Source organism: Ascaphus truei, chromosome 10 (genome assembly GCF_040206685.1).
Source record: "Ascaphus truei isolate aAscTru1 chromosome 10, aAscTru1.hap1, whole genome shotgun sequence".
NCBI classification, from domain to species: Eukaryota; Metazoa; Chordata; class Amphibia; order Anura; family Ascaphidae; genus Ascaphus; species Ascaphus truei.
Genome location: NC_134492.1, coordinates 63,770,694 through 63,798,399, shown reverse-complemented (window position 1 = coordinate 63,798,399; position 27,706 = coordinate 63,770,694). Strand labels below are relative to the sequence as shown.

The window sequence follows — 27,706 nt, the reverse complement described above, 5'->3', positions numbered from 1 at the left end:
GCCCGTCACTTATATGTATTCTGGTGCCCGTCACTTATATGTTTTCTGGTGCCCGTCACTTATATGTATTCTGGTGCCCGTCACTTAAATGTATTCTAGTGCCCGTCACTTATATGTATTTTAGTGCCCGTCACTTATATGTATTCTGGTGCCCGTCACTTATATGTATTCTGGTGCCTGTCACTTATATGTATTCTGGTGCCTGCCACTTATATGTATTCTGGTGCCCGCCACTTATATGTATTCTGGTGCCCGTCACTTATATGTATTCTGGTGCCCGTCACTTATATGTATTCTGGTGCCCGTCACTTATATGTATTCTGGTGCCTGCCACTTACATGTATTCTGGTGCCCGCCATTTATATGTATTCTGGTGCCCGTCACTTATATGTATTCTGGTGCCCGCCACTTATATGTATTCTGGTGCCCACCATTTATATGTATTCTGGTACCCGCCATTTTTCTGGTGCCCGCCATTTATATGTATTCTGGTGCTCGCCACTTATACAGTATTTATTGTGGTGCCCGCCACTTATAAGTGGCGGGCGCCAGAATACCTATAAGTAGCGGGCACCACAATAAATACTGTATAAGTGGTGGGCACCAGAATACATATAAATGGCGGGCGCCAGAATACATATGTATTCTGGTACCCATCATTCATATGGGCTTTTGGTGCCCGCCATTTATATGTATTCTGGTGCTTGGCATTTATATGTATCCTGAAGGGATCTTGTTAACCACCTAACCCGCCTTCCCCCTCCCGCCCCGGTGGTTTCAGATGCACCGCACTCTTCCCCACAGGCAATGAAGCTGATTAAGGTGTACTTTCGCAAATGAACTTGATATTGCGGGTTACAATTACAAAGCATTGTCATACTGTATGTACAGTGCAGTGTATATGCACAGCTAGGCATTGCAGCCTTGAGATCTTTACGACTGATAACTAAGGATATCTACTACTTTGTAGCACCTCTTGTTACGTGTATTGTACATACTGTATATATGTATGTAAGGTTCTTACTATGAAGTAGCGCTGCTTAGTAAATGGGGTTTGTCACAGGACAGTCGATGATTCTACACAAGTCATTAGTTTATCATTTCTTTTCTGCATTTTTGTCTCAGTCGGTACCCAGCAGCAAAGCGTAACTCAGGCTTTATCTCTTTGCTGATTAAACTTCTTGGGATACACACAAGTGGTTCCTACTTTAATGATCACCGGTGGTGAAACGCGCAGGGTGTGAGACCGTCCGGCAGTGTAGGCGGACAGGCAGAGCCGGTGACTTGTACCTGGTGATCATTTCTATCTTTCTATGTTATAGAAAGCTTGTTCTGGCTCTCTCCTGTCCAGCGTCTTATTCTTACAGCTGGTACAGACCAAAGCAACAAGCAAAGGAGGGAAGTAAATACACAGGTATTATTATTATTTGTGTGTGTGTCACAGCCATGAGATACATGCCCCATCTAACACTGAATGTGTGTTAGGGTCTATATAACCAACTAGGGTCCTCATGGCTGACATCATCTGTTATTAACAAGTACTGTGTATCTGATCCCAGTGGCACAAGCCACAGCTGTCCATGCTCCCTCTTTTATTTGTGTGTTTCTTTCTCCAGATGAACATGAAAGCCCATTTGGTGTTTGTTTTTTGCGCTGGTGGATATTTTGCTACCGTCTTTGGTTATCCGAGTGGAAAAGTAAGCGACTCATGCGATGCGATGCTCCCCATGCACGGGAAGTCTGTCCCACAGACGCTGGCTGCACCCTACAATGTCATCGTTTCTAACAACACATTCAGTCCTGGTGATGTCATAACAGGTACCACGCACACGTAAATCTTACCAAATTAATCAAGGGGATGGATAATCTGGTTTATGAGGAGAGGCTAGCTAATTTAGATTTATATACATCAGAAAAGAGGCGTCTAAGAGGGGATATGATAACTGTATATAAATATATTCGGGGACAGTACAAGGAGCTTTCAAAAGAACTATTCATCCCAAGGGCAGTACAAAGGACACAGGGTCAATTCTTATGGTTGGAGGAAAGGAGATTTCACCAGCACCAAAGGAAAGGGTTCTTTACAGTAAGGGCAGTTACAATGCGGGATTCATTACCCATGGAGACTGTGATGGCAGATACAATAGGTATGTTCAAAAAAAGGTTGGACATCTTTTTAGAAAGGATATACCAAATAAGTGAAACATGTGAAGGATGTTGATCCAGGAAGTAATCTGATGGCCAATTCTTTGAGTCAGGAAGGAATTTATTTTTCCCCTTACGAGATATCATTGGATAATGTGTCACTGGAGTTTCTTGTTTTCCTTCCTCTGGATCAATAAGTAAGTATAGATATAGGATAAAGTATCTGTCGTCTAAATTTAGCATAGGTTGAACTTGATGGACATATGTCTTTTTTTCCACCTCATCAACTATGTAACTATGTTTTTCGCATTAATCAAACTTGTTTTTGAACTATTGAACAGAATCAAACTTTTTCTCCAACTGAAATGGACGAAATTCACTAAGTCCTCTGGTAAAAGGCCTCCCTGTATGTCACAAACTGTGTCCCCTGATACAGAGACCCCGTCATTAGTTTAATTGTTGTCTACCTGTTTCAGGTGCCTCTGACAGTGAATGGGTTAATAGCGAGGGAAGCTGTGAGAGAGCAGGACAGGGGCATGTCCGCGGATATCTGTCCCAACTTCTGGCCCCCCTATTCACAGGGCAAGTTTGGTCAAGGAATCCCTGAGACATGCAGAGCTCTCTGGCACTGAAGGTGTTCAATGCTGCGGTCTGTCTAATCCCAGATAAATCTAACACTTGTGTATAAAGATTAAGGAAAGAAAAGCCCTTGTTAGGAGGCAGCTGGGCCTCACGTGTACGGAAAGGCTACACAGCGGAGGCTTTGCTGCGTCCAGCACTAGAGAGCAGAGATGGGTGAATACTCCCAAATCCGTATTCCCCTTCAAAATCCATTTCGCTGTGTAAAATCCACAAACGGATTTGATCCGTTTATAATCCGCACGGATTCATCAGACCGCCATTGGATACAACCCATGGACGGATTTGTAGAATCCAATCGGCGGATTCAGCAACTCGTGGTGGTTTCTTAAGAATTCGTGGATTGGATTCTACAAATCCGTCCACGGGTAGTGGAATCCGCGGGGTGTATTAGTAATAATTTTTTTTTAGAAAAAACGTGAATCGCCCTTTTTTAGATTATCCAGGTGCAATCCACGGTTTAAAGGAACCGGCCGATCCGCTGCGGATCCAAATTCACCCCCAAAATGTGCCCTTCTCTAATGGAGAAGAGAGTCATTGGGAGCAGCACAGAGCAGCAGAGCAGCAGTATCTTCCTTAAAATGCCTGTGTGCTGACGCTCTCACTGGGAAAGGGGAAGACTGTCCGGGAAATGTGGAACTGTGTCCTTCTAATCCTTCTCTACTTCTCTCTTTCTTTAAGTCACCCTACGATCAAGTTCTGGAAATGGCTTCAAAGGATTCCTCCTGGAGGCGAGATCAGCGGGAGGGGACCGGATCACTGGGGCTTTTACAATCACAGATTCGAAGATGACTCAGGGGCTGCCCTGCAGCACGGGGGCTGTAAGTTATTATCGCTGGGGTGTCCAACCTTTTTTTGGTTAATATAATTATATTGTGAAATTCTGCGGAACCACCAACCCTCTCTAATAGCGTGTCTGAGATCAGATGCATTGTAAGGAGCCCCAACCCTCTCTAATAGCGTGTCTGAGATCAGATGCATTGTAAGGAACCCCAACCCTCTCTAATAGCGTGTCTGAGATCAGATGCATTGTAAGGAACCCCGATCCTCTCTAATAGCGTGTCTGAGATCAGATGCATTGTAAGGAACCCCGATCCTCTCTAATAGTGCGTCTGAGATCAGATGCATTGTAAGGAACCCCAACCCTCTCTAATAGCACGTCTGAGATCAGATGCATTGTAAGGAACCCCAACCCTCTCTAATAGCACGTCTGAGATCAGATGCATTGTAAGGAACCCCAACCCTCTCTAATAGCACGTCTGAGATCAGATGCATTGTAAGGAACCCCAACCCTTTCTAATAGCGCGTCTGAGATCAGATGCATTGTGCATTTTCCTGTATTTGGTACTATTTTTGAATGACCTAGAAATTGCACGGATCCCATTATCGATACCTGCGGAACCCCCTATTTAAAAACACTATATTATTGTGCCTACAGTTTGTTACTGAGCTTTACCATTGATAACTTTGAATGTTGTGACACATTGTAATGGATTATTACAAGATTTCGTCAAGTTCCCGGACCTCAAGGTTTTTTTCTATAGATGCAGCCACTGGTCCAATAAAGGGTATCAATGGCTACCATGTATCTATAACTATCCTGGACACGTAAGGTCCAAACATCACCACACAACCCGATTGTGACCTTTGTGTGTTCTCTTCCATTGCAGAACTCGGCTGTTAGCCACGTCAACAACAATCTAAAGACATCAATCACAGCAAAATGGGTGGCCCCGCCTGGTGCCGGTCCGGTTCGCTTCAGGTATGTGTGTACCTGGGTTATAAGGGGGTAAGATTGGCTGCGCCTACGGGGAAGCTGAACACGGAACCTGAACCAGATCTTCTTTATGTCAAAGCATCTTTTCCCTGGGATTTTTTTTAAAATAATTCCCTCCCCCAAAGTGGCTGTAACATGAGTACGGTTGGCTGCGGACCCCCCAGGCCAAGCACAGTATTACTACACTGAACTAAGATTTCTATTAAGAGCAAACCTGTCGAACTGGTATTATCAGGGTATGGCTGGGGATTTCCCACTTGTCAACTTTCAGTATGTTTCCAGGAACATAACAGGTGTGGCTCAGTGAGTAAAGGCTCAGTGAGTAAAGGCTCAGTGAGTAAAGGCTCAGTGAGTAAAGGCTCAGTGAGTAAAGACACTGACTCTGATAACAATGTGGGTACACAGATGAGCGAGCGGTGGGCATCAGTGTATGAAAAATAAAGAACATACAGCACCATCATAAAACAGTATCGTTGTAAACAGCGCTGGTTCTTGAATCAATATATACTGTAGGTGAGCACAGAGGGGAAGAGAGACCAGACGGGGAAGAAGTCGAGGAGGAACCGTGCTGAAGGCTTTCTGTGGTTTCCGGGTGGCCGCATACGGAAGCGAGCGGGAAGGGGGGGGGGGGTGAGTGGATCCTGCTCAGCTGAGGATATGAACTAACTGGAGTGGTGCTACCTGGGATAAGGAGTGGAATATAGGGGGAAACAGAAAGATCCCCTTGGTGCACTCTCCTCCACAAATGTCAAAAATAAATACATTTTATTAATATCTTATAATCAAAACTAAAAGAATTACTAAAACCTTCTTCTAGCGCTTCCACTAGTCTGTCTCAAATCAATTACCTGATCTGTGCTAGCTAGTTATATATGCAAGAATTACCTGGATGCCCTTAAATGGGTTGGTAATGCCCCTGTGTTATTCAAATCAAATCAAATCAAATCAGCTTTATTGGCATGACGAAAGAACATTTCAGTATTGCCAAAGCGTGAATAGTAAGGGGTGGGGGACAATAATTACACGAATACTAGGGGGTAGGGTATAATGATTGCAGGGTATATGGGTAACAGTTTCGCACAGGGGTGTGGGGGTTAGTGGACGTCTCTCAGCTTGTGGCAGAGTAGTGGTGATGATAAATACTCTGGAGAGATGACACTAATAGCCTGATAGCTAAGTATATGTCTGTGGTGCTGAATATTGGTTACATAAACTGTTCCAAGGATACATAGTAAAGTTAACAATTGTAACCATATAGCCACAGTGTCACTAGTAGGGTTACAACTATAACTGCATGTATATGCACACAGATCTGTTGAATATACACTAAATGGGTGTACAATTGGTCTAGCAGCTAATGGGTTCCTAAGGTTGGCCCATGTCCTAATAACCTGATAAGACCATGAAGCAAAGTCAGATGTTTTCCCAGGAGGCTGTCTAATAGGTGATACGCCTGATGGATTCACATGGGAGGCTGCTTATACCCCCCTACGCATGAGGCAAGGCATATTCTAACCTCATGATCCTGCTTATCCCAGAACTGTCACCTGAAGCGGTGCTAGTAACTGCACTCACTTCCCCATGGCTCGTGTATAAGGTAAGGTTACCGTGACAGGGGCTGCATCAGCAGGTCTGTGTGTGAAACCTGCTATTGTCAGTTCCCTTCTGGGTGAGGCAGAGACTGTAAGCTGTCACCTGAAGCAGTGCTAGTAACTGCACTCACTTCCCCATGGATCATTAGCAGGGTAAGTTTTACCGTGACGGGGGCTGCATCAGCAGGTCTATGTATGAAGTCTGCTATTGTCGGCTCCTTTCTGGATAGGACCGAGACAATCTGACTTTGGATAAGGGGTTCAGATAAGTACCATCAAAACCCAAAAAGATACTTCAGTTGCTAGGCAAATCAATCGATTTCACAGGAGGGATGCCACATGTCTATCCTTTCAAGGAATAGACTTGGTCACTCTGGGCATACGCAGAGGGGACATTGATGTAGCATTACTTAAAAAAGAGGCTAAATGGATTTACACTTTGGGGACACTTGCCCCTAATTGGTTAAATGAAAAATTTGTAAACTCTGCATTCCTATAATAACCAGGTTCAGATAGTCATATAACCATCACAGTATATCCAAAGCCCCCAGCGATTTAGCTTTGTTTTGTCCAGATCATACTTTGGAGTATAACACTTCAGGGACAGGAGTTTCTGTGTAGTCATTCAAACTATTTTAACCACTGCCTTAGGGCATTTTATTTATGGCACTTCCACTAATGGTTAATCAGTGTGTTTACATTTACTCTGATTAGTTGATCTGATTTTCGCGCGCATTCTGACCAATTACTGCTCGGTTACCATGGTAACAGTCGGGTTAAATACCCTACACCAGTGGCTTGCTGCCCACCCCTGAAGAAGTTCCCGTGAGGAACGAAATGCGCGTCGGGTGACGTCACACATGCGTCCATGCGCTAGCGCACTCAGGAGCTAGTTCCTGACTCTCCACACCTACCGTGTTTGTCTCTCTCCTAGCTAGCTAAGGCTGCGGCCCCGCTGGCGCTGAGCGCACTCATGCTTAGAGCATGAGCGCTGGGTGTCCTGCAACTTGTGGACCTGCGAGCGGGGGGAGGGGGGACGCAATTGAGAGCTATCGGGTAAGCGGGAACATGCATATATATATATGCATGTAACCGCTCCAAGCACCGCCCGCTCAGCGCTAGCGGGGCCGCAGCCTAAAACGGATATGGGCCGTTTCAGGAACCCATTAGCCAAAGTCAGATTGTCTCGGTCCTATCCAGAAAGGAGCCGACAATAGCAGACTTCATACATAGACCTGCTGATGCAGCCCCCGTCACGGTAAAACTTACCTTGCTAGTGATCCATGGGGAAGTGAGTGCAGTTACTAGCACTGCTTCAGGTGACAGCTTACAGTCTCTGCCTCACGCAGAAGGGAACTGACAATAGCAGGTTTCACACACAGACCTGCTGATGCAGCCCCTGTCACGGTAACCTTACCTTACACACGAGCCATGGGGAAGTGAGTGCAGTTACTAGCACCGCTTCAGGTGACAGTTCTGGGATAAGCAGGATCATGAGGTTAGAATATGCCTTGCCTCATGCGTAGGGGGGTATAAGCAGCCTCCCATGTGAATCCATCAGGCGTATCACCTATTAGACAGCCTCCTGGGAAAACATCTGACTTTGCTTCATGGTCTTATCAGGTTATTAGGACATGGGCCAACCTTAGGAACCCATTAGCTGCTAGACCAAGTGTACACCCATTTAGTGTATATTCAACAGATCTGTGTGCATATACATGCAGTTATAGTTGTAACCCCACTAGTGACACTGTGGCTATATGGTTACAATTGTTAACTTTACAATGTATCCTTGGAACCGTTCATGTAACCAATATTCAGCACCACAGACATATACTTAGCTATCAGGCTATTAGTGTCATCTCTCCAGAGTATTTACAGTATCATCACCACTACTCTGTACAGTGAATAACGCAGGGGCAGTACCAACCCATTTAAGGGCATCCAGGTAATTCTTGCATATATAACTAGCTATCACAGATCAGGTAATTGATTTGAGACAGACTAGTGGAAGCGCTAGAAGTAGGTTTTAGTAATTCTTTTCGTTTTGATTATATGATATTAATAAAATGTATTTATTTTTACATTTGTGGAGGAGAGTGCACCAAGGGGATCTTTCTGTTTCCCCCTATATTCGCATACGGAAGCAACACACACCGGAAATCCAGCAACCACCAACACTCCCGTTCCGCGTCGGAGAGGGGAGAGACTGCCTCCTCTAAAGAAATTGTTCTGTGTCCTGAATGACAGAACTATTGTAAGTCTTCATTCAGGGGGGTCTGTTTCCGTGTTTTTATTATTAAAATAGTACTGTATGCTGCGCAATTAGTCCCTTCTCTCCTTTCCTCTGAAAGATCTACATTGCTACCTGCCATCCACTTTGCCACGCACTTGATGGGCTTTGATATGCTCATGACCAAGTGAATATATTCACCTATATACTGATTCAAGAACCAGCGCTGTTAACAACTATACTCAGGGCCGCCAACAGGGGGGGTCTGCCGGGGTTGGTGTACCGGGCCCGGTGACTCAGGGGGCCGGGCCGCCGCCGTGCCTGTGTCGAAACAAAAAGTGTCTGGAAAATAAATGGCCGTCATTTTTGATCTCCCTGCAGTATGGGCCCGGGCGGCCAGGCCTTAACCTGCACTCTCCTCGAATTCCCAGCCACGCTCCCTTGGCTCCCCCTGCAGTAGGAGCCTGGGTGGCCAGGCCTCCACCTGCGCTCTCCCCAGCCACGCTCCTCAGCCCCCTACCCCCCGCCGTCCCCAGGCCTCTCCACCATCCCCAGGCCCCTACCGGCATCCTCTCGGCTCCCCCTGCAGTAGGGGCCCGGGTGGCCGGACCTTCACCCACCTTGGTCAGCTCTCCCAAGTCACACTCCTCAACCCCCCTTCCCCCACCATCCCCAGGCCCCTCCACCGTCCCCAGGCCCCTACCAGCATCCCCTCGGCTCCTGCATCCAGGCCCTAATGCCCGGCATCCTCCCACACCCCTCAGTCCCAGGCCCAACTAGGATCATTCCCCCCGAGCGCCCTCCCCAGCCAGGTTGCTCGTCAGGCCCCCCACCGGCCGCCGGACCCCACAGCCACCAGTCCCGACCACCCCCAAGGTATGTCTACTTTTTTATATGTATTGGGGGGAGTGGGGGTCTTTTCATATGTATTGGGGGAGTGGGGTCTTTTTATATATATTGAGAGGCTTGGGGTATTTTTATATGTATTGGGGGGGGGGCTTGGGGGTAATTTTATATGTATTGGGGACTTGGGGGAATTTTTATATGTATTGGGGGCTTGGTGGTATTTTTATAAGGGTTGGGGTATTTTTTATATGGTGTGTGTGTGCATGTGCGTGTTCATGTGTATGGGGGGTTAGATGTATGTTTTTTTATATGTATTGGGTAGGTGGGTTTTTTGTATGCATTTGGGGAGTGGGAATTTTTTTGTATGCATTTGGGGAGTGGGGATTTTTTGTATGTATTTGGGGGGTGGGAAGATTCTCGCATTGGGGGTGGGAAGTTTTTTTGGTATTTGACGGATGGAGAGGAGAGAGGGGGTGAGTGAGGAAAAGAGGGAGTAAGAGTGAGACGCAGGGGAGAAAAATACATGCGAGGCGGGAGAGTGAGAGGGGGTGAGAGGGAGAGAAATACATGCGAGGCGGGAGAGTGAGAGGGGGTGAGAGGGAGAGAAATACATGCGAGGCGGGAGGGTGAGACGTAAGGGAGAGAAATACATACGAGGCGGGAGGGTGAGACGTAAGGGAGAGAAATACATGCGAGGCGGGAGAGTGAGAGGGGGTGAGAGGGAGAGAAATACATGCGAGGCGGGAGGGTGACAGGAAGGGAGAGAAATACATGCGAGGTGGGAGGGTGACAGGAAGGGAGAGAAATACATGCGAGGTGGGAGGGTGACAGGAAGGGAGAGAAATACATGCGAGGCGGGAGGGTGACAGGAAGGGAGAGAAATACATGCGAGGCGGGAGGGTGACAGGAAGGGAGAGAAATACATGCGAGGCGGGAGGGTGAGACGGAAGGGAGAGAAATACATGCGAGGCGGGAGAGTGAGAGGGGGTGAGAGGGATTAGATTAGTGGTTCCTCACTGGGAGGGAGATGCCGGAATCCCACACTTCTCCAGATAAGAGAGAACCTCACAGCCTTCTTATGGACAGAATCTCCTAATATCTCCGATATGGCTTAATATCGCATAATATTTCCTAATATCCCTTCTGATAACGGGACTCCCGCTGTCTTTGCTCCGTGTTTGCTTTATTTAAAGCAGATTTTGATTTCAGTTATAAACACGATCACTGCTATTTGGTTGGATATTTGCAGGTCTCTTTCAGTACGTTTCCCCTAAATTATTTTTGGGTGTGCGCAGATTCTGAACGAATGATACGAGTGCTAGAAGTTGCGGTGTATCCGGGAGGCCGAAGCACTGAGATGCAGGGACATAAAATAGGTTCATAATGATTACCAATTTAAGGGCAACATCTAACTCTGAGTGCCTCATATAACCCCTCCCTATAACTCCTCCTATTATCCCATATAAACCCTCCTATTGCTCCATATAATCTCTCCCTATATCTCCTCCTATTGCACCATATAACAGCTCTCTATATTCTATATTCTATATACTCCCTGTATTGCTTCATATAACCCGTCCTTATAACTCCTCCCATTACTCCATATAACCATTTCTTATAACTCCTCCAATTGCTCCATATTTCCATTTCTTCCAACTTCTCCCATTGCTCCATATAACCGGTTCATATAACTCCTTCTATTGCTCCATATAACACTCCCTATCTATAACTTCTCCTATTGCTCCCTATAAGTCCTCCTATTACTCCATATATCCGCTTCCTATAATTTTTCCCATTGCTCCATGTAAGAGATGTGTGCAGAGGTATGCTAAGGGAGACCGTTTAGGGTGAAATTAACATATGGCTTTATTTCCTGTCCCTTTAAACAGCACAGCAAACACAAAACATAATAGAAAAACCTGCTCCACTTCGGAGAATAACTAGACAGTATATGCCCTAACTATCTGTGGCTGGCTGGATAAGCCAGTTCCCAGTCCCCAAAAACATATCATATTTCTCAGGCAGCAATGTATAAGAAATTCTTATCTGGTTCTCCAGCTGCAGGCTTTTGCAGTCCAACCGCTCCCAGGAATAACAGTTTGGTCTTTCCTCTGTCAGCATAATTGTATGCTCAGGAAAAACTCTGGTCAGTCCTCCTTCTCCTTATGGAAAGACTTGCTGATCAGTTCCACAATCACAATTATCAATGCCTAAATGCATATACTACAGTATATAAGGTTCAGCTACAGGCGCTCAATAACAAACGAAAAGAGTGTAAATATGTCCCCTGATTGACCCCAAAGTTGTTCAGATACAACCTTAGAGTCCAATCATGTAAAATATTAGTCCAAAAACAGTCCAGACTATTGCAGAAAACCAAGAGGGTCCTGCTTTCTCAGATGGAAGTACTAACCCAGTACTTCAGTGATAACTGCAAAGGATGAGAAGAGAAGAAAGCGCACACTTCCTGGTGCAAATAAGGTTTTACTAGGTTAAAAACACAAATAGAAAATCAACAATAAACTCCCAAACATCCGATCAGTTTAGGCAGTATGTGGTAATCCACAGATGCGTGCTGGAGCTATGCAGGGTTGTCTTTGTGTAGGGATACTATGCCAGTTGCCACAGCGCGTCCGCTGCCTCCTTATCCTTATCTCAGCCCAATTGTGAGCTAAGTAATCTCTCTAGGTCTGTTTTAGCAGGAGTTTTAAACCTGTCTCAGAATCCTAATTAGTCAGGTAGAGTCTGGTTAATTGCCTGTCTGAACTTAACCAGCTTCCTGCTGGATTTAGAGGCAGTTTCTTACACAGGGATAAGTCCCTGTTACACTCCATATAACCGCTCCTATAGCTTCAACCTAACTTCTCATACTGCCCCATATAACCGCTCCCTATAGCTTCAACCTAACTTCTCATACTGCCCCATATAACCGCTCCTATAGCTTCAACCTAACTTCTCATACTGCCCCATATAACCGCTCCCTATAGCTTCAACCTAACTTCTCATACTGCCCCATATAACCGCTCCCTATAGCTTCAACCTAACTTCTCATACTGCCCCATATAACCGCTCGCTATAGCTTCAACATAACTTCTCATACTGCCCCATATAACCGCTCCCTATAGCTTCAACCTAACTTCTCATACTGCCCCATATAACCACTCCCTATAGCTTCAACCTAACTCCTCATACTGCCCCATATAACTGCTCCCTATAGCTTCAACCTAACTTCTCATACTGCCCCATATAACTGCTCCCTATAGCTTCAACCTAAATTCTCATACTGCCCCATATAACCGCTCCCTATAGCTTCAACCTAACTTCTCATACTGCCCCATATAAAGGATTATTACACTTATTTTCACTGACGCAGACATCAGTCCAAGAAAACAGTTTTGATTGCATATCTATCTATCTATCTATCTATCTATCTATCTATCTATCTATCTATCTATCTATCTATCTATCTATCTATCTCTAAGGATGTCTGCATTCCTCTGTGATAGGCTCATTGGCCTGTCACTCAGCCAGGAACAGCCAATGAGACTTCATATCCTGTGTAATGAGACTGCACATTGGCTGTGTAACATCTCAAGTGTCAATATTAAGTTTCTGTGGAGTTCAAATTAGAGGTGAATTCGTGAAGAATACAAGAACTGGACTCTGCCCTTCATCATCAACCTGCAACCGGGAGAACTTGGCTTAATAACTGCTCTCACAATTTTTTTTTACATCTACAGACTAACTTTATAAGCTGCTGTGTAACCTTCAGTGCTACACGGCCCTCCCAGGCCTGATTTATACACCTGCTCTCTCACCTCCTACTCCTCATCTCCTCCAATACCTGGGACCTCTCCCGTCTTACCTCTCTCCTTACATCTCATTATGCCTCCCTATTACCTTTTCTGTTTGCTGTTTCCTCACTCCTTTGTACATTTTTCTGTTCTCTCCAACTTACCCACTCTCCTCCTATCCACATTTTTTCGTCTCTCCTTCCCTCCACCTATGCCTGTGCCCATACGCTGCACCACTATGTACACATCTTTTCCAACAACTTCTACACCCCTCAATAAAAGAGCACCCCCACAAATCCTCCTCTCTCTCTCTCTACTCCTTCCTGCTGCTGGGGATCTCTCTTAATACTGGACCCAGCCATATACACACCTGCTCTCACCTACGCCGCCCTGCCACCTCTTCCCCTGCTAATGGTGTTAACCTACTGCTGCGGCCGAGTTTATTCGAGCATTTGCCCGTTCTCGGCCGCAGCAGTTACCTGGCGCGTGCCGGAGGGTGCCGGGCGCGCGCCGAAGCAGCGGAGGAGAGGCCCGCTGATCGCGGCTTCCCCCTCTCCTCTCGCGGGACACCAGGGCTCCCTCGGGGAGCCCTGGACGCGCGTGCAGGGGGCGCAGGCTCCCGATGACGCGTGACCGCGCATCGGTGACGCGCGGCACGCCGAGGGGATGCCACTTGCAAGCCGGGAAATCTCCCGGCTTGCGGAACTGGCCGCACTGCAATAAAGTGTGTCGCCAGTGTATCAGATTTAATACCGACCAAAAAAAGCATCTCAATAGCCTGCTCTTATGACTACTGTCCTGCACACACTGTCACTCCTACCAACCACAGTGGCCAAGCACTGCCATCTACAGCACATATTCTCCCACCTTCTGTGTCTGTAAGTCTCCCAACATACCACTTAGATTGTAAGCTCTCCTAGGCAGGAATTTCCTTTCCTATTGTCTGACTGTGCTGCATTTATTGTATTATTTTAATGCCCTGTACTGTATTGTCTTTGTAAAGCGCTGAGTACACTGTGGGCGCTATATAAATAGAGATATATTGTACATACATACATACGTTCCCGCCCTGTTAGAGTCTGAGTGGCCTCTCACTCCCCCAGGAAACACTGGGGGAGGGGGATTTTAATGGCAGTGGAGACAGCAAGTAGAGGAGACATGAGATGAGTAGGAGAGGAGTGGGTGTAGTGTGCACAGAAAGGAGCAGACACAGTAAGGCAGGGAGTGCAGAGAGAGGGGAGGAGAGAGTGCAAAGAGGAGCAGGGCATGATGGAGGAGGGAGGGGAGGTGAGACAGCAAGGAGGGGAGAGGAGACAGAGAGACAGCAAGGAGAGGAGGAGACAGAGGGATGAGGAGGAGGAGGAGGAGGAGGAAGGAATGCAGAGCAGTGTGCACATCGGGCAGGATGGAGTGCAAAGAGAGTGGAGAAGAGACAGCAATGTCAGTAAAAGGAGGAAACAGAGAGACAGCAAGGAGAGGGGGATTCAGATTAAATGAGTAGGAGAGGAAGGAGTGTAGTGTTCAGAGAGCGGAGGAGACACAATAAGGGAAGGCGTGCAAAGAGAGGGGAGGAGAGAGTGCAAAGAGGAGCAGGGCATGATGTAGGTGAGAGTAAGGTGGGGAAGAGGGGACACGAGACAGCAAGGTTACATGGAGGGGTGAAAACATAGAGTAATGATTAATTAATTACCTTTCAAATCTGCTAGATTGGCCTATGTTACTCCGGGTACAGCTAGTATAACTATAATATATTACAGGACAATATCTGATGGCTTATAACAGGGACCTGCTGTCTTTGCAGAGCAACTGTCCTTCAGGATTACAGCACATTCTGGAACCAACTGGAGAGTGAAACCCTCCTAGCAGTAAGTCTATATCTATAATGATGTTCATTCTGATCCCTGATGCCAGTGTTAGTTTCACACACAGGTGTCTGTATGCCAGTGTTAATGTCACACACAGGTATCTGTATGCCAGTGTTAGTGTTACACACAGGTGGCTGTATGCCAGTGGGGTAAAGAGGCATAAAGCTTGCAGTCCCAATGAGTGAGACTACCCTCCATTGACTGGGACTTCTCTCTGAGACACTACCTTATCAATGAGTGACACTGCCCCCCCACCCCCCAATGAGTGATACTGCCCCCCCCCCATGAGTGACACTGCTCCCCCCAATGAGTGACACTGCTCCCGCAATGAGTGACACTGCTCCCTCCCAATAAGTGACACTGCTCCCTCCCAATGAGTGACACTGCTCCCCCCAATGAGTGACACTGCCCCCCCCTCCCAATGAGTGACACTACCCCCTCCCAATGAGTGACACTGCTCCCCCTCCCAATGAGTGACACTGCTCCCCCTCCCGATGACTGACACTGCTCCCCCTCCCAATGAGTGACACTGCTCCCCCTCCCAATGAGTGACACTGCTACCCCTCCTGATGAGTGACACTGCTCCCTCTCCCGATGAGTGACAATGCCCCCCCTCCTGATGAGTGACACTGCTCCCCCTCCCGATGAGTGACACTGCTCCCCCTCCTGATGAGTGACACTGCTCCCCCTCCCGATGAGTGACACTGCTCCCCCTCCCGATGAGTGACACTGCTCCCACCAATGAGTGACACTGCTCCCACCAATGCGTGACACTACTCCTCACGAGTGACACTGCTCCCCACAATGCGTGACACTGCTCCCCCTCCCAATGAGTGACACTGCTCCCCACAATGCGTGACACTACTCCTCACGAGTGACACTGCTCCCCACAATGCGTGACACTGCTCCCCCTCCCAATGAGTGACACTGCTCCCCCTCCCAATGAGTGTCATGCCCCCCCCCGTGTGTCACTGCCTCCCCAATTAGTGGCACCGCCCCCCCACCGCCATGAGTAACACTGCTCCCTAATAAGATTGTAAGCTCCTCGGAGCAGGGACTCTTCTTCCTAAATGTCACTTTTATGTCTGAAGCACTTATTCCCATGATCTGTTATTTATATTATTTGTTCTTTATATGATTGTCCCGTGTATTACTGCTGTGAAGCGCTATGTACATTAATGGTGCTATATAAATAAACATATGAAGTGAATGCTGCACACCTAGAAAAGTATATCAATGATACAATTAGCGCTGCTCCCGTGCTTGGACGAAAGCCTGTTGTCAGTCCTAGATCAGTAATGGAAGGAACACAGGGCACAACGGTGTTGGCTCAAATAAATGAGTTCAGATTTCCAAATCCGTTGTGCCCTGTGTTCCTTCCATTGCTATATAAATAAAGACACACATACATACTGCCTCCCAATGAGGGAGACTGCCCACTCAATGAGTTAGATTACCCTCCAATGAGTGACTTCTACTTGCAGATCCGCAATGGTTTCGTTCTTCTAGTTGCAGATTTCCAATAGCACATGTGGCTCTGAGAAGTTCTGCTTCAGTGACCCATTGGACTGCAGTCCTGTAAGCAGCAGCTGTCTATTCATGTCCTTGGTTCCCTCCAGTGAGGGCTTTGTGTTTGAAATGAGTGGCTCGTCCGTGGGGTATCTGGCCATCGGGTTTTCTGATGATCAACTGATGGTAAGAAGGAGAGGGTGAGCTCAGTCTTCAGGCAAACCTTGTCATGTCATTGATGTCATCTACTGTATATCAGAGGCTGAAGTTTTACATGGCGTTAGTGAGGAAGGTTTGTGGTGAGAGAGGGGGATGTGAGAGAGAGGGGGATGTGAGAGAGAGGGGGATGTGAGAGAGAGGGCGGTTGTGAGAGAGGGCGGTTGTGAGAGAGGGGGGTTGTGAGAGAGGGGGGCTGTGAGAGAGGGGGGTTGTGAGAGAGGGGGGTTGTGAGAGAGGGGGGTTGTGAGAGAGGGGGGTTGTGAGAGAGGGGGGTTGTGAGAGAGGGGGGTTGTGAGAGAGGGGGGTTGTGAGAGAGGGGGGTTGTGAGAGAGGGGGGTTGTGAGAGAGAGAGTGTGTGTGAGAGGGGGGGTTGTGAGAGATGGTGTGTGTGAGAGGGGGGGTTGTGAGAGAGAGATGGTGTGTGTGAGAGGGGGGGTTGTGAGAGAGAGAGAGAGTGTGTGAGAGAGGGGGGTTGTGAGAGAGGGGGGTTGTGAGAGAGGGGGGTTGTGAGAGAGAGAGTGTGTGAGTGTTGGTGTGTGTGAGAGGGGGGGGTGTGATGGAGTGGTGGTGTGTGTGAGAGAGAGAGTGTGTGAGAGATGGTGTGTGTGTGAGAGGGGGTGTGTGATGGAGTGGTGGTTATACTTACTTTGCAATGTGAAGCTGGATTGGTTTCAACCACACAAACAAGTTATGGTGGGTAAAAAAAAGTCACAAAGCCCCTCCACGGTATAGTATACAGCAAATAACAACCCATTCACATGGCTCAGGCACGTCGGCAACATGCCCTTCCCCTTTATCTCTTTGCATACAGTGCTTCCATTGCAGCCTGGGATTCTGGGTAATGACATGCAAATGAGCACTCAGTGCGTGCCTTTTACTTCTAATCCACATTCGCCCTAAACATTTGATTCACCCAGACCCTGAAATATGGGTTTTGCTGGAGAGAGAGGGGACAGATGAATGAAGGACACCTGAGATACCTGGGAGATATGCAAATCGACAACTAAATAGAAACCCTGCCCCACTTAATCAAATGATCATGTGGTTCTAGTAGTAGAGGGGTGTAACTAAGGGGGAAATTGGACATGTAACCAGGAAACCCTCTAGAACCCTATATAGTGCCAACTCCAGTCCTCAAGGGCCACCAACAGGTCAGGTTTTCAGGGTGTTCCTGTATCACCTTTATACTGTATGGGACAAGGCTTAATACACAGCTCTCTAGTTGCCCCACTTTTCACCTTCGCAAATGTCCCTCAAATGAGTAACATCACCCCTCAATCCGTCCAATATACCATCTGTCACGGACAGCACAATAGTGAGCACGTGACTTAGATATGCAATCAGTGTTAATACACACGGCTACTCTAGCCAGCTCACCTTTCTCCTCCGCAAGGTACTTTTTATGAGTTAATATTAACCCTTTACTCGATTGCAATAATGATCCCAAAACACACCTCTGGTGAATTCTAACTTAACATTTCTTGCTAAGACTGATTTATTCTTCTTCTCCCATTGAAATCAGTATAATCCCACCCCTGTCGTAAACCAGCCTTTGCTGACATTTCTGACTTGAAAGAGTCTGGTGACGTTTAAAAGCCTTCCTCAATAAACAATCTACACGACCTCATATCTTTATTCCTATAATACTTGGAATAACGCGAGTCCTATCACTAGGTCTCGGCGAGTTTGCTGGATGTAACACTCATTGTCACCGGCTTGCCCATAAGTTTGAGCGACATATAGATGTCTGCCCCTTGCGGGAGGGGTCGTTACGCCCCTGAACTTGCAGACAGTGGGGTCATTTGTTTTATTGCAATGAGATAAATAATTAGCTGCTGTACAGCAGACTGTGGGTTCTAACCGTGGGACATTACAATGGCTGTGCCTGGGTGGTTGTTTAGTTTAAAAGTCGCTGTATTATTTAGTTGCCGCTCCCAGTAAATTGTTGAAATAATTGCGATGTAAATGCTACACATTGCAGCACCGTTGTTGCTTGTGGCTTATAAACGAGGTGGGGATTGACTAATAATTCTAGTCGCTGTATTGCTAAATAGATTCCATTGCATCCATTTTAAAACTAGATGTTCAGTATAATAAACCTACTATTCAGAACCTCAAAGTCTCTGCCGCTCGTGGTACTGACGGACTGGAAGCGCCACACTGCAATGTTCATACTGTATGTTGCATTTCTCTTGCTATATAGTATGAGGATAATAGCTCTAGTAGTTACGTAGTTACATGTGCTGAAGCAGGGATTTCCTTAAAACTTGACCTGTTGGTGACCCTTGAGGGGTGGAGTTGGCCGTCCCTGGTCTATAGTGATCTAGGTTCCTGTGTGACCCGTTCAGCTATTACCATTAGGTAGCATATACATTTAGGCCGCGCTCATGGTGGGGGCGTTGCTGTGTGCGCACGCACTTTCTGGGCTCTTACCTGATTTCCAATTGGAGTTTCTCAAGTACCCGCGGCCCGTGGCGGCGCTGTAGCGCGTCGATGCTGCTACATTTTGGTCAGACAAGTAAGTTTGTGATTTAGGGCTGCAGTCGCGTTACGTCAGCGTCACGTGAGCTGGTTCAGCCAATAAGGGCTAACCAGCTTTGTGACGCGTCCATAATGCGTTCGCCACGCCCACGATCGCCTCCCCAATATCCTGCAGCCAAGTGCACATATCGCTGAGGCTGCAGGAGAGCGTGAAGGAGTGCGCATGGTAGCACGCTCCCATGTCACCACCATGAGCGCGGCCTTAGCGAGCTTGCGCTCAGTTTTCAGATTTTAAATGTTTGTTTTTTTTAAATGAGTAATTTACATAGATTAAAGTTTTCTTATTTTTCATGTAAACAATGTGGAGGTTTTTTTTCGGAGTCGCTATAATGTATTTCCTGGTTAGTTATGCTAATCCCAACACATCCTTCTATTGTAGTTTCAGACTGAGGTGGCCATGTAAAATGGCTTATTCTTCATGCTGCGTCAATCCTCACAGAAAAACCCACGCAACATGCATAGCATAAAACCATTTAGTATAGGTGGAAAAAAACTAGTTAACCTTGGGGGGAAAGGAATTAAACTCACACTTTCCCAAGGGAAAATACACAGTGAGTGTCCTCCGAGTACACTCACCCACTCCGGACATTTTCGATTGCCTGCTTGTCTCTAATTGGGTCACGCTCTACTTGTTCTTGCTCCTACTTCCACATCCGTGTCAACGACGTACTGTAGGAGCCCCTATTGGTTTCCGACCTAGCAGTACGGTGTCCTTGGAGGGCCACTGCTCAACGCGTTTCGCCTGTTATTATTAATCGGCTTCCTCAGAGATCTCCTGTGGAAGCTGCCTGATACTAACAGGTGAAACATGTTGGGAAGTGATATTTGGAGCTGTGTCTTTATTTTTCTCTGTGACCTTTATCCCCATAGTGAGAAGATCTTGCCCAATTTCAGTCAATGTTATTCTTTTTTTGTTATAGGATTGAAGCACAGGGTCTCAGAAGTTAACATTCATTTCAGCACCAGACTTCCAGAGATACAGACTTCTGTAGAGGGTGCTGGTATCTGCAGCCAGGGAATCTGTGTGCCTCACAAAATGGCCACGTTTAAATGTCCCGCCGGCCAATAGGAAGCCATGACATCATCCCCGGTAGCTTCCTATTGGCCAGCGAGACCAGGACCTTTAAACTTTTCAGAGATACAAGCACCCCCTACGGAGGTAAGTATCTCGGGAAGCAGGGTGTCCCTGGAGCCGACATTAAAGGGGTTCAGCTCTGTAGTGCGCCATGTTTTTCTGCTATAATCCGCGCTCTCTGTCTTTTAGGGAAATGACCATATCTACATTTGTACCAAGAATTCTAGTGATACAATCCAGGTTCAAGAAGCCTTCTCTACGGGACGCGTCGCACCCATTGTCAAGAGCACGGTGAGTTCAAGAAAGGCCACTGTCCATATCTATTGTAACTTCCTGCCACACTGGATGAGTTTTTTTCTTCTTAAAATGAAAGTTGTCGTCATATAGTTACATAGTTACATAGTTACATAGTCACATAGTAAATGAGGTTGAAAAAAGACGTACATCCATCAAGTTCAGCCTATGCTAAATTTAGACGACAGATACTTTATCGTATATTTGTACTTATATTATATTGATCCAGAGGAAGGCAAACAAACAACCCCAGTGACGCATTATTCAATGATATCTCATAAGGGAAACATTAAATTATTTCATCTCCAGTAATGGCAGATCAACATCCTTCCCATGTTTACTTATTTGGTATATCCCTGTATACCTTTCCTTTCTAAAAAGATGTCCAACCTTTTTTTCAACAAATCTATTGTATCTGCCATCACAGTCTCCATGTGTAATGAATTCCACATTGTAACTGCCCTTACTGTAAAGAACTCTTTCCTTTGTTGCTGGTGAAATCTCCTTTCCTCCAACCTAAAGGGATGGTCCCGAGTCCTTTGTACTGCCCGTGGGATGAATAGTTCTTTTGAAAGCTCCTTGTATTGTCCCCGAATATATTTGTACTGTATATAGTTATCATATCCCCTCTTAGGCCGGGGGCATGGTACAAAATACAGCGCTGAGCCGCCCTGACGCTCATGCTCTGCTGCTTAATCAGGAACTTTTTTGTGCCCTGGCATGAGCGTCAGCGAGCACGCTTTTGAGGTGGGCGGGAGGCAGGGCGGGAGGCGGGGCGGGAGGCAGGGCTATCGCACCACGGCGCCAACGTCACGGAGTGCCTTTGGCTTTTGCCGGTCACGTAACCGGCCCTCCGCTTCCCTCAGCACCAAAAATTAAATAATCTGTCGGCTGCAATTCAACACGCCTCCGCACGCCTGCAGAAGCGTCTACCAAAGCCCCACACATGCCGGCTGCAGGAGGTAAGTTTCCTGGCTCAGCGCTGTATTTTGTACCATGGCCCCAGCCTTAGACGCCTCTTTTCTAATGTAAACAAATCTAATTTAGCTAGCTTCTCCTCATAAATTAGACTGTCCATCCCCTTTATTAATTTGGTGTCTCTACTCTGCACTCTCTCTAGTTCCATAATGTCTTTTTTTAAGTAGTGGTGCCCAGAACTGTACTCCATATTCAAGATGTAGTCCTACTAATGCTTTATAGAGGGGTATAAATATGTTTACTTCCCTTCCATCCATTGCCCGTTTGATGCAAGATAAGATCTTGTTTGCCTTTGCAGCTACTGCATGACTCTGGGCACTATTGCTAAGCCTGCTGTCTACAAGCACTCCTAAATCCTTCTCCATCAAGGATTCCCCCAATTTATCCCCATGTAATTTGTAAGTCGCCTTTTTATTCTTGCATCCCAAATGCATAACCTTAGATTTATATGTATTAAACCTCATCTGCCATTTACCTGCCCAAGTTTCCAGTGTCTCCAAGTCCTTCTGAAGAGAAATTACATCCTGCTCTGATTCTACTATTTAGTATCATCAGCAAAGATGGAGACTTTGCTCTCGATGCCAACCTCAAGGTCAATAATAAAAAGTTAAAAAGCAGGGGTCCCAGTACCGATCCCTGAGGTACTCCACTGACAACTTTAGCCCAACCTGAAAAAGTTCCATTGGTTTGGCTATTTCTGAACTTAACTCCTTGAGAACTCTTGGATGTATGCCATCGGGGCCAGGTGCCTTATTTACTTTAATTTTATCAAGCCGCCTAGGAACTTCTTCCTCAGTTAACCAATTGTTCATTAATATGGAGGTTGTGGCTTCCTCCTGCGTCACTATTATTGAAATTGATTCTTCCCTGTTAAGCACAGAGGCAAAGAATTTGTTTAATACCTTCTGCTTTTTCCTTATCTCCAATAATCTGCCTGCCCATCTCACACTGAAAGGGTCCTATATTTTCTTTTCTCATTTTTTTGTTATTAAGGTACTTAAAGAACATTTTAGGGTTGACCTTACTTTCTATTGCAATCCTTTTTTCATTATCCATTTTTGCTAATTTGATTGCCCTTTTGCAATTTTTGTTACATTCCTTATAATTCTGATACGATGTCTACGTCCCTTCTGACTTAAAGAATCTAAACGCCTGCCTCTTCTTTTCCATTTCCTCCCCTACCTGTTTATTTTGCCACATTGGTTTGGACTTGTTTCTTTTATATTTACATTATAACCCAAGGGTGATCCACATTTTTCGTTGCAAAACATAATTTTTTTTTACTTTAGAGTTTTTACTAATGCATTAGATGTCATTAATATTTATCATCCAGTTATTTATATTTGAGACCTAGTAGCCCATGAATCATGATCTTCAAAAAATAACATTTTCCCTATTTCTAGTAAATAATTATTTTGCTGATCAAGCCTGTGCTAATTTATTCTAGAAAACCTGGCAACTTTGAGGAATCACACAACAGAAGGTTATTTGCAGAAAACGTCATAAGCAAGAGAATAATAATCAGAAAATTCTTCCCCAAAATAGTTTCCCGTGTTTAGTCATTTTGTACAGAACAGTTTATATTTTTAATTTTTACTAATATCTGCATGTTCATTTACTTGTTCTTATCCCAAAGAGAAAAAAGTAGAGGGCACTCAAAGAATATCTAGTTTAAAAAAAGGTTACTTTTTTGGGATTATATCGCATATCCAACGCATATCCAACGCATATCCAACGCATATCCAACGCATATCCAACGCGTTATGAGACGTAATCCACTAAAGTAACCTGTTTCAAGTTGATATTCTTTGAGTGTCCTCTGCCTTATCCTCTTTTGGATATCTACTGTACATATTTGGGATCCATCACAGCAAAAGACCCCTGGTGGGTGTAGTTGTGTGTGTGTGTGTGTGTGTGTGTGTGTGTGTGTGTGTGTGTGTGTGTGTGTGTGTGTGTGTGTGTGTGTGTGTGTGTGTGTGTGTGTGTGTGTGTATGTCTTTTTTTATATAGCGCCATCAATGCACATAGCGCTTCACAGCAGTAATACACGTGACAATCATATAAATACCAAATAATACAAATAACAGATCATGGGAATAGGTGATTCAGACATAAAAGTAACATTTAGGAAAAGGAGTCCCTGCTTCGAAGAGCTTACAATCTAATTGGTAGGAGGAACATACAGAGACAGTAGGAGGGCATACTGGTAAGTGCGTCTGAAAGGGGCCAAGCTTTATGTATAATGTGTATAGTATTAGCCATGGTGCTTCTCATATGCTTCGTTAAGCAAGTGTGTTTTAAGGTGGGTCTTAAAGGTGGATAGAGAGGGTGCTAGTCGGGTACTGAGGGAAAGTGTATTCCAGAGGTGTGGGGCAGTAAGTGAGAAAGGTTTAAGGCGGGAGAGGGCTTTAGATAAAAAGGGGGTAGAAAGAAGACATCCTTGAGCGGAACACAAGAGTCGGGATGGTGCATAGCGAGAAATTAGGGCTGATATGTAAGGAGGGGCAGAGGAGTGTAAAGCTTTAAAAGTGAGGAGGAGAATGGAGTGTGAGATACGGGATTTGATCGGTAGCCAGGAGAGGGATTTCAGCAGGGGAGACGCTGAGACAGATTTAGGAAAGAGTAGAGTGATTCTGGCAGCAGTGTTTGGGATAGATTGTAGGGGAGACAGGTGAGAGGCACGAAGTGTGTGTAGTAGTGTGGGTGTGTGTACTAGTGTGGGTGTGGGTGTTATAGTGTGGGTATGGGGCACCATATTTTTAGAGTTCCAGTACAGTGAGTAGACAACATTGCATGCTCAACCCAAAACATTTACATGTACTTGTTCTTTTCATGTAATTGTTATAAAATAATAATAATATTATAACAAAACATCGTGGATCCATTTTAGTCTTTGAATTCCTAGACAACGACTAAACGGTATCCGCAACGTTTAGTTAGAATATTATCATTATAGGATTGCAACGTTCTGTTTTCTACGCCAACTTTTCTCGGTGTTATCACAAAGCGAAATTGTTCAACGTTCGATATTCAACATATTTGCAAATATGCCACCGTTTGGTAAATACCGGCGGATATGAGTGGTTATTTTTTATATACGCACAGCAGCCTTGAGTTTTTAGAATTGACTATTTATGTTTGAAAGTTGTGTGTCTGGTCGCTATGTATAAGATACCGTAACCACATTTTGCATGCGGATTCCTGAGATCAAGGAGCAGGTTTTTGTCCTTTTGGTTACAATTGGGCGCCATTGTGAATCATGATGGCGAACTGAACCTTTCAAATCTGCACTGATTTTATCCACGTTCCACAGGACTGTGAGTAGTGGGACTGAATGTAGAACATCCATATTTTGCACATTGACTATGTTGGATGCTCCAGAGCGGGAACGGAGGAAAATGTGCATGTTTTTGCACCTGATGAAAGACCAAAAATATAAAAAAGGAAATAATAAAATTCTCCATTTATAAATCTCAGTATTTTGGGGGTTACTTACCATTCCCGAGTAACGCCGGACACTTTCAGCTAGTCCCTGATATGTAAAATCCTATCATTGTGTTGTCCTCCCGCCAGAGCACAGTGGGATCCATAGTGACATCCTACGTAGATGGGATTCTCAAATGCTCCTTTATCACACGGAGCGCCATCTCGACGCAGGCGCGAACCAGCTTTACCAACTCAAACTACTACATATTCCTGACCAGAGGCTCGTCCCAAGCTGCAGGTGAGTGCGGAACCTCGCTCATTCATACCTCGCGGCGTCCGGCAGAGACGGGCTGACAGCTGACTCAAATATTTGCTGATGCTTAGTCCTTTACCGAATGTTATATACATTATTATGTCCGTGTGTGTCTAATCCACTGGACATGGTCTTATCTGGAACGTTCCATGGTTCTTTGTAATAACTAAATGTGGGATGTGGCGTTGATTTGCTGAGTGAGATTTTTAGAACATCACAAATCGTTATACAAAAACGATTATGCTAATGCACTCGATTAATATGTATGTAGTAGTGTGTGTCTGTGTGTGTTGCAGAATGAGTGTGTGTGTAGTAGTGTATGTGTAGGTGTAGCATTAACAAATATGCGTGTGTGTGTCTTTGTGTGTGTGTGTGTAGTAGTAGTGTGGATGAGCAAGTGTGGGATGAGTATGTGTGTAACAATTTGTGGGTGGGTGTGTGTGTTTCTGTGCGTAAGTGCAGAATGAACTAATATGCATGTGTGTGTGTATGTGTGTATTTTGTAGCGTTCGTATGTAGTAGTATGTGTGGGTGAATTTGTGTGTGGGTGTGGGTATGCCGACAGACTTCCCGGGGGCACAGGACTAGAGTTTTGACCAGAAAGCTCCTCTAGCTTGATCTGGCTCTCTCAATCCCCCCGCCTCACAATCATTCCCTCCCCCCCTCCCCAGCCACACACGCTCGCACACACACACACACACACACACACACAATCCCCCCCATAATAATTACCCCCGCACAAAATACATACATAAAAAAACACCCCCCAAATGCATACAAACCCTCCTCCCAAATACATACAACCCCCCTCCCAAATACATACAACCCCCCTCCCAAATACATACAACCCCCCTCCCAAATACATACAACCCCCCTCCCAAATACATACAACCCCCTCCCAAATACATACAACCCCCCTCCCAAATACATACAACCCCCCTCCCAAATACATACAACCCCCCTCCCAAATACATACAACCCCCCTCCCAAATACATACAACCCCCCTCCCAAATACATACAACCCCCTCCCAAATACATAGAAAAAAATCACCAGACCCAAATACATACACAACCCACTTACCTTGGGGATGGTCTCAGGCCTGTGGTGAGAGAGGCCCGCAGCAGCGTGGGAGAGAGAGGGAGGCCCGCAGCAGCGTGGGAGAGAGAGGGAGGCCCGCAGCAGCGTGGGAGAGAGAGGGAGGCCCGCAGCAGCGTGGGAGAGTGATGGAGGCCTGCAGCAGCGTGGGAGAGTGAGGGAGGGAGGCCCGCAGCAGCGTGGGAGAGTGATGGAGGCCTGCAGCAGCGTGGGAGAGTGAGGGAGGGAGGCCCGCAGCAGCGTGGGAGAGAGAGGGAGGCCCGCAGCAGCGTGGGAGAGTGAGGGAGGGAGGCCCGCAGCAGCGTGGGAGAGTGAGGGAGACCTGCAGCAGCGTGGGAGACTGAGGGAGGCCCGCAGCAGCGTGGGAGAGTGAGGGAGGCCCGCAGCAGCGTGGGAGAGTGAGGGAGGCCCGCAGCAGCGTGGGAGAGAGAGGGAGGCCTGCAGCAGCGTGGGAGAGAGAGGGAGGCCCGGAGCAGCGTGGAAGAGAGAGGGAGGGAGGCTCGGAGCAGCGTGGGAGAGTGAGGGAGGCCCGCAGCAGCGTGGAAGAGAGAGGGAGGGAGGCCCGCAGCAGCGTGGGAGAGAGAGGGAGGCCCGCAGCAGCGTGGGAGAGTGAGGGAGGGAGGCCCGCAGCAGCATGAGAGAGTGAGGGAGGCCCGCAGCAGCATGAGAGAGGGAGGGAGGCCCGCAGCAGCGGGGGAGAGTGAGGGAGGCCCGCAGCAGCGTGAGAGAGGGAGGGAGGCCCGGAGCAGCGTGGGAGAGTGACGGAGGCCCGCAGCAGCGTGGGAGAGAGAGGGAGGCCTGCAGCAGCGTGGGAGAGAGAGGGAGGCCCGGAGCAGCGTGGGAGAGTGACGGAGGCCCACAGCAGCGTGGAAGAGAGAGGGAGGGAGGCTCGGAGCAGCGTGGGAGAGTGAGGGAGGCCCGCAGCAGCGTGGGAGAGAGAGGGAGGCCCGCAGCAGCGTGGGAGAGAGAGGGAGGCCCGCAGCAGCGTGGGAGAGAGAGGGAGGCCCGCAGCAGCGTGGGAGAGTGAGGGAGGCCCGCAGCAGCATGAGAGAGAGAGGGAGGCCCGCAGCAGCGTGGGAGAGTGAGGGAGGCCCGCAGCAGCGTTGGAGAGTGAGGGAGGCCCGCAGCAGCGTGGGAGAGTGAGGGAGGCCCGCAGCAGCGTGGGAGAGGGAGGGAGGCCCGCAGCAGCGTGGGAGAGTGAGGGAGGCCCGCAGCAGCGTGGGAGAGTGAGGGAGGCCCGCAGCAGCGTGGGAGAGTGAGGGAGGCCCGCAGCAGCGTGGGAGAGTGAGAGAGGCCCGCAGCAGCGTGGGAGAGTGACGGAGGCCCGCAGCAGCGTGGGAGAGTGAGAGAGGCTCGCAGCAGC

At 47.0% G+C, this 27,706-nt stretch overlaps 1 protein-coding gene across 3 annotated transcripts in view; it reads left to right on the top strand.

The window, feature by feature from the left end:
* The window catches only part of LOC142504016 (putative ferric-chelate reductase 1), a 56,653-nt gene that overhangs the window by 6,642 nt on the left and 22,305 nt on the right, over nucleotides 1–27,706 (top strand). For all 3 annotated transcript variants that reach the window (XM_075617111.1, XM_075617113.1, XM_075617112.1), the window contains exons 2-8: nucleotides 1,617–1,818; nucleotides 3,466–3,605; nucleotides 4,455–4,546; nucleotides 14,828–14,891; nucleotides 16,401–16,586; nucleotides 20,425–20,526; nucleotides 25,081–25,231. In XM_075617111.1, coding sequence (XP_075473226.1) covers nucleotides 1,617–1,818; nucleotides 3,466–3,605; nucleotides 4,455–4,546; nucleotides 14,828–14,891; nucleotides 16,401–16,586; nucleotides 20,425–20,526; nucleotides 25,081–25,231 — 937 coding nt within the window. The remainder of the gene's footprint in view (nucleotides 1–1,616; nucleotides 1,819–3,465; nucleotides 3,606–4,454; nucleotides 4,547–14,827; nucleotides 14,892–16,400; nucleotides 16,587–20,424; nucleotides 20,527–25,080; nucleotides 25,232–27,706) is intronic.